The 13,250-nt window shown below is 43.5% G+C and overlaps 1 protein-coding gene across 1 annotated transcript; it reads left to right on the top strand.

Moving 5' to 3' along the window:
* Positions 1-3,189: 3,189 nt before the first annotated feature.
* On the top strand, positions 3,190-12,421 carry lhx1a (LIM homeobox 1a). The gene is made up of 5 exons (XM_071471656.1): positions 3,190-4,331; positions 6,234-6,457; positions 7,109-7,392; positions 9,204-9,369; positions 10,362-12,421. The coding sequence occupies exons 1-5, from the start codon at positions 4,162-4,164 to the stop codon at positions 10,739-10,741; spliced, it is 1,224 nt and encodes a 407-aa protein (XP_071327757.1). The 5' UTR covers positions 3,190-4,161; the 3' UTR covers positions 10,742-12,421.
* Positions 12,422-13,250: the final 829 nt, after the last annotated feature.

The following is a 13,250-nucleotide window of genomic DNA, read 5'->3' as shown; positions in this document are numbered from 1 at the left end:
ATGCGCTGCAGAATGATTGACAGGCTGGGAGAGGCAGCCCACCCCCCTCCTTCTCCAGTCGCTCCTCACTCTCTGAATATGACGGTAAACTTTGCGTCAAATGTTCGCGCAGCCAAACAAAAGTTGAAACGTGTGATAAATACTCATATAAAAGCACAAAAAAGTGTTCGGTAAAAACACTTATGCTGTAGCTTTTAAATAACAAATTCTAATGCTGATTTTCTTTACTTTTTACAAGAAACACATTTTGTTTTTTGATTTTCTTTTCTCTGTGTAATTTCATGTAAATTAAATTCACATTCTTCAAATCATTTCTCCTATTCCACGCAGTTAAGTTTTGCAAACAGGAATAGAGATGAAAAATTATACAGATGATACAAACTGAGCGAGTTTCACAGAAATGAGCCGTTTATTTCAAAATAAACGCGTTCATGAGAATGATCAGTGCGCATTATTGTGATTTATGAATGAACGGCAGCGCCTGTTTGCGAAATCATTTGGAGAAAAAAAAAGGGAAAAAGGGGGGGTGCAAACAGCAGAACGGAGCAGCGGACCGGTACCTCCACCCACACCCCCACCCCGGTACACTCAGTTGATCAAAGCTCCAGTCGGGAGTGATATTTCTCTGCATCACGGGAGTCACGGTTTGGCCCCCCTCCAGGCACTCTGCCCGGCCTCACTGGCCCCGCTATAAGGTCACAGCACCAGTTTTCTCGGCCTAGTCCCTACACATATCTCCTTCTGATATTTTAACCCCCCCCCCCCCCCCCCTTTAATCACCTGCTCCCCTCTGTATATTTCTCCTTTACTCCAAAGTCCTTCTCCTTCCTCTATAGCCGAGCTCCTCACACACTGCTGTGGTGACTCTGTGTCACTAAACTGAGCCTGGAGGAGAGAGGAGAGACAAATAAACGTGTCATGATTAGAATTAATGATTGCATGCATCTTCACGGCCTCATTCATTATCTCAGATTAATTATCTCGCAGTGTACCAGTTCACTTGTCTGCACTTCATAAACCCCAAACCTCCTGGGCTGCTTTACAGCACCGCGGCCCTGATACAAGAATACCCCCTTCTCTTCACTGTGGTAGCGTGGCCTGCAGTGGACAAAATTAGACTTTGGAGGAAGTAAAACAAACGCATTAAATAGAAAATGTGGATAAAATAAAAGCTACCTAAATGGGCGGTAATAAAAATGACATTTCAGATTGAATCTCCGGCTGCTGTAATTACTGAGATTTTCATTTTCTGAGCAGGCCTGCTCAAAGGCCTCGCACCACCTCCACTCACTCTTTTTAGATTAAAGCGGGAAAAAGGAAGTTTTGTTTTCCTTAACACAAGCAAATTCCAATTTACAACTTCTGCCTGCATGAGAATGAAAATATGAGTGAGAATAAAAAAATCTTTCGCTGGTGACGGATTACAGTGGTAAGGTTAAAACCATTTTTTTGCATTTAATAGTGTCTCTGCCTGGAGGGGACTTGAGATATTTTTAAGCCTATAGCCCATATTTTGATTTCCTTCTATTCGTGGATTAATCTGTGCCTCTGTGGAGCCTGCCTTTTTCCCCCTCTCTGTGGCTTATTCTAAATCAGGCAGAGATTATCCCTACTGACAGACTATCAAGGCATCTTCTACACATGGAAATAACAACAACTTTTGTCGTTTTACATGCAGCATTTACAAGTTTGTGCGGTGGTGGTGGAGAGCGTCAGGCCTGCAGACTGCCAGATTTCTGGGGTTAGTGCAGGGAAAAAAGAAAAATGGAGGATTTCCTCTGCTGATTGCCCTCATATGCAGAACTGTGGGCCGCCAAGTTGCCACGCTGCTCAATGACCCTCACTGTCTGTGTGATGGAAACATAACCAGCTGCTCTGCAGAATGCGCTCCACAAACTGAAAAACATGGAAGTAAAAGACAGGGAAAGGAGAGGAAGACTGGAGGAGAGGGAGAGGAGAACAACAGACTAAAGAATAGAGACGGAGTCTGTGCGTTTTAAAGCCTTATCTCTTTTTCTTGAAGCCAGTGACACATGTCCTGTTGAAGGGGTGCTCCCCAGACGCCGAGAGGCAGCTGGACGGGGGACGGGCTGGCGCTGTGCATGAGAAGCAGCCCATATGCAGGAGGATGCTGGCGGGCTATTGGGTGAAGAGTACATGGGTGATCCTCCCGGTTCGCCTCTCTGCTTTAAAAGTGGTAAAGAGCGCAGCGGCTGAGCCCGAGTCCATTTTCAAGACGAACAAAGACAAATACAAGATTTTCTTAATGTACTTTGCGTTTATTCATCTATTGTCTCAGAGGCCACAACACAACAGTTTGTGTAAACAAACGTTTCAGAGATTAATTATTTCAAACTAGTTTCCTGGCAAATGCAAATCTTGGTTAGATAGTGGAACGAAACGAATTTGTTCAGCAAGCATGTTCACTTTTTTCCCTCGAGACGAGACAATCTATTTTCATTGAGAAAAAAAAGGAAAAACAAATCTCTGAATTGTTAAAGACTTCAGTCCTGAAAATCATCAACACAAAAGACCTGACTGATCTCTTTGGTGGGAAATGAGTAATAACAATCCAACAGGCTGTTAGGCTGGCGGTGTTATTTACTAAAGGTGGACTTTAAGTGGATTGGACCCCCCCACCCCCTCCACCCATAAATGAATTGTCCCGAGGTGTCTGTCACTTCCACGCTTCCTCTCCGTCCCGCCACGGAGAACACAGCCACGGCGCTGATGCGCAGGGAAACAAAAGTACACAACGGGAACATCACTTCTGCAGAACCCAGCAGCTACAGGAGCTTCCTCCTGTGTCAGCAGACATCTAGCCTCACTGAAGATTTCACACTTTAACAAACATCTGCTTAACTTATGGTAAAGCCTCGGGACAGTCTCACAGAATGAAACACACATGCTCAACTCTGCGTCATTTATCTGGCGCAAATAAGTAACTGGACATGAAGAAACAGGGAGCGCACCATGCAATATATGCGCCTCCAGCTTCTCCATCCTGAAGACGCATCCCACTGTATCTACCTGCTCAGATTCCTCCTTCATGTTCAGAAGACAATTTGCTCTGCAGCTGCATAAGTGGCGTCTGCTCCCTCCGCCGCCGCTCGCCCTCCGCCGAGGCTGCTTCCTCCAAACACATTCACTTACATATGACAGTTTGCAGGGAAATTCTTGACAATTGGTGTCTTGAGTGTGCAGCATAAATAGCAGGCAGAGCCCTGTCTGGGTTATGATGGGGCCGGCTTGATGGCTGCTGGCATGGCGCGGCGCTGATTGGCCGGGCCGCGGCCTGACGTCAGGAGGCTGGGAATAAGGCTGGGCTGGAGCTTTAGGAGCAAGACAGTGTACTGGAGAGCCAGCGCATCCCAGCATACATGCGGTACTGGAGACTGAGGGCATCCCAGCACACACACTGACTACTACCGGAGCCGCCAGCGCATACCAGCATCTCCCGCCACCACAAGCTGAACGTCCAGGATCATCCGACAGAGCGAAGGGGGAAAACACTTTTTCTTTTTAATCCTTTGGGTGTGTGATTTTGTTTCTCGCCGGCTTGTGAACAGTGGATACGCGGCCATGTCAAAGTGCACTGAATTATTTATAGGCGTGCGTGTCTTGTTCTGTGACAGCTCTGCCCTAAAAGCATTTTATTAGACACCTCTTCCAGCAGTGACTGGCACACGACGCTCTTCTTCTCGGCCGATGCGTCACTTCCAAGAGCGCCGGGACAACCACAGTGGCTCCGGTGCTCCTCTCGTCTGAGCCGATCTGCAGCTTCCTGTGTTGAAATCTACATTTCGGTTGAATTCGCGCGTTTCGTCTCCGGATGCATTAAAGGACTGCTTTATTTATTCATCTCCTTTTGGCTTTTCCACCTGAGAGAGGGAGAGAGGACGCTGTCGCCATCAATCCTGTCTGTTTTTTTTTTTTTCCTTTCCTTTTTTTTGGACGCTGAGCCTTTTTACGCATGCAGGGAGAAATCTGTGGTGACACCTGATCGACTGGCTTCTCCGCGCACATTGACCCGGGAGCTCCAGGCGAATCGAGGGGAGGGAGAAAGCAGATACTCGGTCAATGCTCGGCCGGTGCTGTTGATTTTGTTTGTGTGTGTGTGCGCTCCGTTTGTTGGGGTTGTTGTCGAGCCCAGCCAAAGCCATGGTCCACTGCGCCGGCTGCGAGAGGCCTATCCTGGACCGCTTTCTGCTCAACGTGTTGGACAGAGCCTGGCACGTCAAGTGCGTGCAGTGCTGCGAGTGCAAATGTAACTTAACAGAGAAATGTTTTTCACGAGAGGGGAGACTGTACTGCAAAAATGATTTCTTTAGGTAAGCCCGGGGAAGGAGGCAGACAAACTCACCCACAGTGTCTGCTTTATTGTGTGTGCTTTAATGTTGTTTCTGAGCAGCAAACAGCAGCAGGTGAACATTAAAGACAAACGTGTCTTTAGTAAATTAGATAAAGGAATTTAAATAGGAGCATAAAACAGGAGCAAAGATGCTGATGGCGCATCATAAAAATGATGGAAACACACAATCATTAGATTAAACTGGAAAAATAAGCTTTTAGTCTTTTGTAGATTTTGTGTTTTATTTTTAATCGTATTTCCAACTTTAAAACTTTAAATTTGTTTATACCTTACTAATCAACAGAAAAGAAAATGTTCATAGAAGTAAAGTAATGTTCATAAATTCAGACTGCCTCAAACTGTTAAAATAAAATCTGTAAGTCTAACAAAAAAAACAAAAAAACATTAACACAATAATATGAAGAATTTGGCACATGTGTAGGCAACATGGGCACTCACAGGTATTTACAGTGAAGTCAGAGTGTGCTCTTTCTTTCTTGCTTTTCTCTGAATGATGAACAGAGCGGCCGGTCCGTGCCTGTGGGCGGGAGAGAGGACTTGGAGGCGATAAGCTTTGATTAAGAGCGAGTAATTAAAAGCTTGTTAATTTGAATTCTTATGCAAAACAACAACAAAAGAGAGACAGCAACATTAAACGCGTGTGCACTCGCTCTCAGCGGGGAAAGAGGGGGGGGGGGCGGTTTGTTAGGAAATCGAGGAAATCACACTTAGGGTGTTTTTTCTTTTTTTTTTTAACAGCCCGTATAGGTGGAGGGGTGGGGGGGGGGCGCACAGGATCAAACCCCGGCCAGAAGAGCCGCTGCCCGGTGTGTTTGCTCAGTCCGACTGAGGAGGACGTGATAAGTGGATTTGAATAGTAAACTAGTTGAAAAGATCAAGTCCGCAGACAATGCAATCACAGACGTGCAGTCAACAAGCAGTGCACACACACCACTCAATACACATTGTTTAACGCTGAAGTCAATGGCAGGGCTATCATTTATTATTCTAAAACCAACCTGCTGTGTCAGGGAATTAAAAAGAACCCGTTTATTCACTGAACTTCACCATCTCAAACATGTTGTAAATACTAGAGGGAGTCTTCTGTACGAGACAAAAAGCTTGTAAAAATGAAAACGGCTTCTGGAGGAAGAAAATCTTATGTTATTATCTTAAAAATAATTTGAAGAAGATCACACTGAGCTGATGCGCAACATCATTAGCCCACATTTTCTTTTACAGTGAAAATATTGATTTATTTTTTAGACGTCGTTTTTCCAAATTAAATAGAAAACAAAGCTCTGAATAATATGTTTAAAACTATAATAACAATAATCATTATTATTGTTATTATAGTTTTAAACAATAATTATTATTATTGTTATTATTATTATGATTATGATCATTATCAAAATGCCAGTGATGAGCATGGGAGTTCATTCTTGGTTTTGGAAATAACACAAGGTCCAAAATGCTCCTAAAATGCGTTTTTTTTTTTAAGTTTAATATTATCTATAGATTTAAAAAAAAAAAAAAGCAACCAATATTACCAATATATTTTATATTTGAAGTATTATATGTAAGACCCATTACTATGTGATTGGACTCCAGACCTCAAATTTTCAAAGGCTCCTGTAAAGGATTAGAAATTCAGTGTGTAGACTTCATTATAAATTCTGCTTTTTCTTCGACAAAATATGACTTCAAGCTTCACCGAGTCAAATCAACATTTTAAAATGTTCATCGACGCCCACAACAGGCGGATAATTCCGTCTCCGCCTTGTCACCAAACCTTGCTGGAGTGTGATAAATATTTTAAAAAGATTTTTTGTAAAATATGTTTTTTATAAAAATAATAACCCTGCCCCGTTTCTTCCTGCAGGCGATTTGGCACAAAGTGTGGCGGCTGTTCGCAGGGCATCTCTCCAAACGACCTGGTCCGGAGGGCCCGGAGCAAAGTGTTTCACCTCAACTGCTTCACCTGCATGATGTGCAATAAGCAGCTCTCCACCGGAGAGGAGCTCTACATCATAGACGAGAATAAATTCGTTTGTAAAGACGATTATATCAGCAACACCAGTGTAAAAGACACCAACCTCCTCTCAGGTAAGGAAGAAGCCCTGCGCCTCTGTGTGTGTGAGATTGTGTGTTTGTGTGAGCACAAGGCGGAATAAATTGTGATGGATGTGATGTGTTCAGCCCCGCAGTGGCTTCATCATTTCCATGACCAGGACTCAGACGGCACTCAGAGTAGAACCCAACAAAAACCACAGAGCTTTGTGTATTCTGATCTTTCTGTTTCCACATGTAGAATATTTCACTTTATTCTGTCTGCTGACGAGATGGTTGTTATTTGGGCCTGTGATGTCAATGTTTTGTGTGGTTTGCTCCATGTGTCATTAAGTTGGTTTGCATTTTTTATCTAAATATTAAAGTCTTCACTGGAGGAGAAAAGCTGATTTAAAAAAACTGTTTAGTTAGTTAATTTGTAAAATTAACGCTCCTGTCTTTATACGTGCACAGATGTCGTTTTGATGCCTAAAATCTAAATGAAACTCTCAGAATTTTTTGTTTGTTTGTTTGTTTTTGTGTTGTTTTTTTTGTTTTTTTTTTTATTAATGTCGCTGGTAGTTTGCCTCACCGACCTGAGGTCAGAGTTCAGCCACCTTTAACTGGCCTATACACCACTGCTGAGTCCACACGGATAAATAAGACCAGCATGGATTTTATTCTAATGTTCACATCTAATCTCTGCAGTAACGGCGTGCAGCGACCCGAGTTTATCACCGGACTCTCAAGACCAGCTACAGGACGACGTGGTCCTAAAGGACACGGAGATCGCCGCCCTATCCGACAAGGAGACGGTCAATAACGAGAACGACGACCAGAACCTCGGAGGGAAGCGGCGCGGCCCGCGGACCACCATCAAGGCCAAGCAGCTGGAGACGCTGAAGGCGGCGTTCGCTGCGACCCCCAAACCCACCAGACACATCAGGGAGCAGCTGGCCCAGGAGACCGGCCTCAACATGAGGGTCATCCAGGTAAAGGAGCTTCTGCATTTAGCGTCCAGGCTGGGTTCTGCACACTCCCAGAGAGAGTCCACTTGGATTACCCCTTTTATTTTACTATGAATTCACTCATTCATAGGAAACAGGCCTGCATACATACAACAGCCTATTTATTAGCAAATGAGGGTGTTACTCAAACTGGGGACCATGTGGCCCCAACAGAAATCTCTATATGGATCAGAAGTAGACGGGGGTCTTGTGACTGTCTGAGATGGTCTGAGCTCTTGTGGAAACAGGATTCAGGGGACACCCACACGCTGAGGAGGTGGGCTCGCACCTTTATTTTATAGGGTGTTACGCACCCATTAAAAGGTGTGATGTAACAGCGTATATTTTATGGAAAAAATATCCCTGCCAAAGCTGCCAGACTGCCATGACCGTGCAGGCCTCATCCCATCATCTGAGAGGCTCCACCTACCCCCTCCCCCCTCACCTCACCCCCACCCCTCTCACATCTTTCACCCCTCTTTAAAGGAGGCCTCTTCCCTTCAAACTGCGCAGTCACATTGAATTCATTAAGCCAAAGATTTTTGGCCCGACCGGCGGAGACTGATTTGGAAACGGGTAATTTATATGGGTATTTTTTTGATTCTTGGCGCGCAGGACGGGGGGAAAAGTCGCCAACTGGCGCCGGGGCTTGCTGGGAGCGCTGGGAGCGCTGGGTAGTCCTGGCACGGCGCTGCCATCACGTTTTGCGACCACATTTAGCCACGCTGAGAGCATTTCCAGCCAAGTGGAAAGACAGAAATCTGTTTCAGGGGTCTTCAGATGGTTTCCTCAGAACTCTGAATTACAGTAGGGCCGCATGAAGTTAAACACGGAGCAACACAGACGACACATTATTAGCTTATTACTGTCATTATCATCATAATTATTATTTTATTATTATTATTAATTTGTATGAGGGGGAATTTCATATTTTATTTTGGTGATTTCCAAATATTGTTTATGTGTTATAGGGAATATTTGCCAATTACACATCAGGCATTTTTATTATAACAACAGGTTTTTATAAATGTGTTCTTTTGTTTCGAGGGGTGGATAAAACTGGGGTGGGCTGGGGGGCAGATCAAAGGCAAAAAGGTTTAGCATAACAGATTAATAGCGATAAAGTGAGAGTGACGACGTTGGGGTATCTAATATGTATGAGCAGAGGGGAAAGGGAAGAGCGTAATTACAGGAATCCGGCCTATAGATTAGGAAATGATAACCTCCAAGAGCCCGGTAATATATTGGTAACAACCCTCCTATTAAGTATTAATTGGAGATTTTAAGCCCCCGCTGCTGTCGCCTTCAGTCGGGAGTAAATGGAGGGTTAAAAGACCATTAGGGAGGTTAGATGTGACTGTCGCTCCTGTACAGATAATTGGGCGCAGTCTCTCCGCCGCAGAGAGCCCTTGCGGATTTAAGGCACCGGCTCATCACGCACACAGCGCAAAACACACAGAGCGCGGTTATTTACTCCAGCGAGGAGTGCCAAGGTAAACATGACACCTAATTACACTTTCTTCTGAATGTGGGCAGGAAGGTTACACGGCGAGGTTTATTTGAATATTCACAAAAATAACCGCGTGCCATTTTTTGTTGGTGTCTGTTTGTTTTCCTGCTTATTTATTCAGCCCTCAGCCTCTTCTCCATCATCTCCAGCTCTCCCCCTCCTCTCAAAGAACATTGACGTGCAATCAAAATGGCGCCAGCAGCCTACTGCATCTTTGCTGAGTAACACGAGGTGACCCACATATATGCATATATATATAATTATGTGTGTGTGTGTGTGTGTCCAGGTCTGGTTCCAGAACCGACGGTCCAAAGAGAGGCGCATGAAGCAGCTGAGCGCGCTGGGCGCCCGGAGACACGCGTTTTTCCGGAGCCCGAGGCGGATGAGGACGCTGGTCGACCGGCTGGAGCCCGGGGAGCTCATCCCCAACGGGCCCTTCTCCTACTATGGAGGTATGCTTACTATTTAACTCTTTTTGTTTTTTTCCTTTATGAAACATGTTTTATTCGGGTCAAAATAACGTTTGTTAAGGAAGTGAATTAACACAGTTTTTAAATCATATTTTCAAAATTAATATTTGCATGTTTCCTTATTTCCTGATTTGTCCTGTCTTTTGTTTTCTATTCGTTTATTCGGTCTTTACCTGCTGTAATGAATCAATGCTCCTACACCGTCATATTTATCTTATCTATTTACCCCATCACAAAGGTGCTGAATAAGAAATAAGAGAACATTATTTAGGTTTTTATTATTATCTTATAAAGTCACAGCCTAAGGGAAATAGACAACATGTTAGGTCTGTGTACAGCTGGTTTTCACAAAAAAAATATGTCAATTTAGAACACAAAATTAAAATAACATCTATATAAACTCGACTTAGGTGGAAGTGAATAAGCATAAGGCTGCTGTGTTTTTTAAAACAAAGTCAAGCAATGTATTATTCAGTCTGGGTGACCTCGTCCACAGCCTTTTGGAAATCACTGGGCGTTGAGTGAAGTTTAAGTGAAATGAGTTCACATCTGAGTGATTTGATACCACATTCCTTCCTTTAAGTGCTTTGAAATATCTGATAATTTTCAGAGAATTTCATTTGTGCTCAGGCCTTTGTCTTTTCTGCTGAAGCAAAAAGTCTAATAATATTCTGCTGAACTTAAAAAAAAAAAAAAAAAAAAAAATCTGTCTCAGTAGGTAGAATAGCTGATGAAATGGCCCCCACTTTAATTAATTTTGTGGCCACGTTGTTCTCCCCACCCAATTGCAGTTTTGATTTAAGTGTAACGTGCTCTGTGACTAATGTAGCACGGCGAGGGTCTTTCTCCCTCACTAATACAAATCAAGCTATGTATATTCAATGAACTCCTCAGCGTCTCTGGAATTATTTCTGCGCTCCCATTGTTCTCAGAGCCAACACTGATTTTTTCTTCTTCTTCTCTTGGATCTCCAGATTATCAAAGTGAGTACTACGGCCCGGGAGGGAACTATGACTTCTTCCCTCAGGGGCCTCCGTCATCGCAGGCCCAGACCCCAGTCGATCTCCCCTTCGTGCCCTCCTCGGGCCCCACAGGCACCCCCCTTGGAGGTATGGACCACCCCCTGCCGGGCCATCACCCATCCAGTGAGGTGCAGCGCTTCTCCGATATCATGTCCCACCACCCCGGGGACTCTCCCAGCCCAGAGCCCGGAATCCCGGGGCCCCTGCACAGCATCTCCTCTGAGGTGTTCGGCCCCAGTCCACCCTTTACCTCACTGTCACTGAACGGCAGCGGATACAACAACCACCTGTCCCACCCGCCCTCGGAAATGAACGAGGGCACTGTGTGGTAGCTTTTTGACCGAGCAGACTTTCCTGGCGACAGATTCGGTAACGGAGGGTGGTGAGGTCTGGTGGCGTTGAGGGGCTGGAACCGAGAACAGGGACATGGATATCAACAGGGTTAGGGCAACACCATTGAATCATGATTTTTATTTTTATTTTATTTTTTGGTGTTTTCATATTTATTTATTTATTTATTTTCTCACATGATTTGTTGATCTTTGTGGGGAAAGCGTATCTGGCATAAAAATTATGCTCACAAACATTGTCTTTAGTATTGTGTTTGGGTGTTTCAGTCGCTTCTTTTGCCCACTCCCTGCATCCAAAACTGGACTTGCAAGAAAAAAAAGACAAAAAACAAACAAAAAAGCTACAAAAAACAAACAAAAAAAAAAGACCAAAAAAAAAATGCTGAACTGCCCCTATTCGCCCACTTTCCTTGGGCCCCTGGGGCTCCCTGTCACCCCTCCTGAGTCCTGTCAGCGGCCCGGCATAACGACCAAACCCCCTAACATTTAAAGCTGGGGTAGAAAACAACCCTTCTGAAATCTCCTATTGTACGTTCGGAACACGAAAACATCATTAGCTACTGTCAAAGACTTTGATAGCTTTACAGAGAGAGAATAAAGGGGCTGAGGATTGGTTGTGTGCTGACCTGGCGCTGTAGGAAGGCTGAGCAGCATTCAGACTGTGTTCCAGGCACTAGACATGGCCCTTGTATTTATTCAGAAGCTCCTCAGACCTCTCTGCCTCTCAAGGCTCTGCCATATTGACACTTAACCTTTTTGAAACTATGTTTCCGAAGCTCCAGAGGATATGACAATTTTTTCCTCCATCTGGACTATTTGTTTCCTCTTTTTTTTTTCTTTTCTTAATTTCATAATTTCCACCAAATCTGAAGAAGGTCGCCTTCAAAAGGCAAACAGTAAAACCCTCTATGGATTGCAAACCCTTTATTTAAAATGGAAGTGAACTTGAAATGTTGAAATGAAGTCTACCTTCTAAAAAATCTTCTACTGGGGTTCTAAATATGGGACTTAGAACAGTCAACTGTTTACGTAACCTATTTAATTCAGGAGTCCAGAAGTCTCGAAAACCTTGTTTTAGAACCTCTTGATCCATATAAAAATGTTCCAAGCAACCAACCAAACTTTTGTATTGATTTCATTTATATTGTATGGAGATAAAAAAAAAAAAAACACATTTGCTGGGGTTGTGGTTCACTGTGCTAGTTTGTACAAGATGTTGTTTACAAAAAAGGTGAAAAAAAGAATAAAAACATAAGTAGACATTTGCCAAATTAAAAAAAAAAAAAATAGCACAAATACTGTTAAAGTGCTTTGCACCATTATCTGCAGAATGTGTTGAGACAAAATGTAAGTGTTAAAAGGAGTAATTGACTTCTTAATTTTTTTAGTCTGCTAATACATTCATAAAATTGTTAATATAACATACTTAGACAGGTTTTATTTTTGTGTCTTCAAAAGGAGAAAAATCCAAGCTATTAAAAATTGATGGTCAAATATGCAGCTAGTAGCTGCTACATCTCTTTGAATATCAAGCCCTCATGATATGTCTTTTAATGTTCCAATAAACCTAAGCTTATGTGACCTCCAGTGCATATTAGACCATTCACTGTATAAATACAACATGTTGACAAAAATGTGTTTCTAATAAAACTAGAAAATATGCTTATGAATTTTTATTAACACATTTTGTTTGGCAGCAGCTTTATGACAGTATCCCCTGACGTTACGGTGTGTTATGCGTCACGCGGCGTCGGTGCAGCCGTACATCACAGGGCCTCTCTGTGAGGTGCTTATCAGGCCAGTGTCACTCATTTCATAATGAACGCTTTTTGTCTACATGTCTGGTTTTTCCATTCACTTGGAGTGTGAAATAATTGGCCTTTGCAGACGTGGTGACAGGTAAACATTTGTTAATTCTGATTAATGGGATTCATAAAAATACAGTGTGTGAAATTGAAACGGCAGGGTGTGGACTTAAAAGTTTTTAGCAGAGGAGCAAAAACACTATAGTGTGAGTTTTGTGATGCTGATCTGAAACCTTCCTCCATGCTGCAGCATTGCACTCGATTCTGATGGCTTTAACAACATCTCCAGACAAAAAGAACAAGAGTTTGAACAAAAAAATATTTTCTGTTGGTTTAACTTTTCCCCCAGCCATGGGGGCTTTACTGGACCAGCTGACACCAGGGGGAGCGACTTCACAACTTATACTGATGCCACGTCTTTCCTCCAATCTCATCAGCTCGAGCCTCAGATTCTTCCGTTCACTTACTCAAGCTCGACAACTAATCATAAGCAGTTAGCTGTGCAACTGTGAAGGACAATGATGAAATTGCCGTGACCACAGCTATCCTGCTTGTTATGCTTTTATTAGCCCGCTCCTACATTATTATTCCCTGCAGCTTACTATTCTCGCAGTGCGGGCCAACGGCTGGGAGGGACTTCTCCTAACTTATTTCGGTGAACACGGCCATAATAATAATCAAGGAGG

Source organism: Trachinotus anak, unplaced genomic scaffold, assembly GCF_046630095.1.
Source record: "Trachinotus anak isolate AG129_WGS33_773 ecotype Australia unplaced genomic scaffold, CSIRO_AGI_Tana_v1 ptg000034l, whole genome shotgun sequence".
Taxonomy (NCBI): Eukaryota; Metazoa; Chordata; class Actinopteri; order Carangiformes; family Carangidae; genus Trachinotus; species Trachinotus anak.
This window is presented reverse-complemented; position numbering and strand designations above follow the sequence as displayed.

Coding starts and splice junctions, on each gene's coding strand:
- lhx1a (XM_071471656.1), top strand. CDS start 4,162: ATGGTCCACTGCGCCGGCTGCGAGAGGCCTATCCTGGACCGCTTTCTG. Junction 4,332..6,233: donor TGCAAAAATGATTTCTTTAG/GTAAGCCCGGGG, acceptor TTCTTCCTGCAG/GCGATTTGGCACAAAGTGTG. Junction 6,458..7,108: donor AGACACCAACCTCCTCTCAG/GTAAGGAAGAAG, acceptor TAATCTCTGCAG/TAACGGCGTGCAGCGACCCG.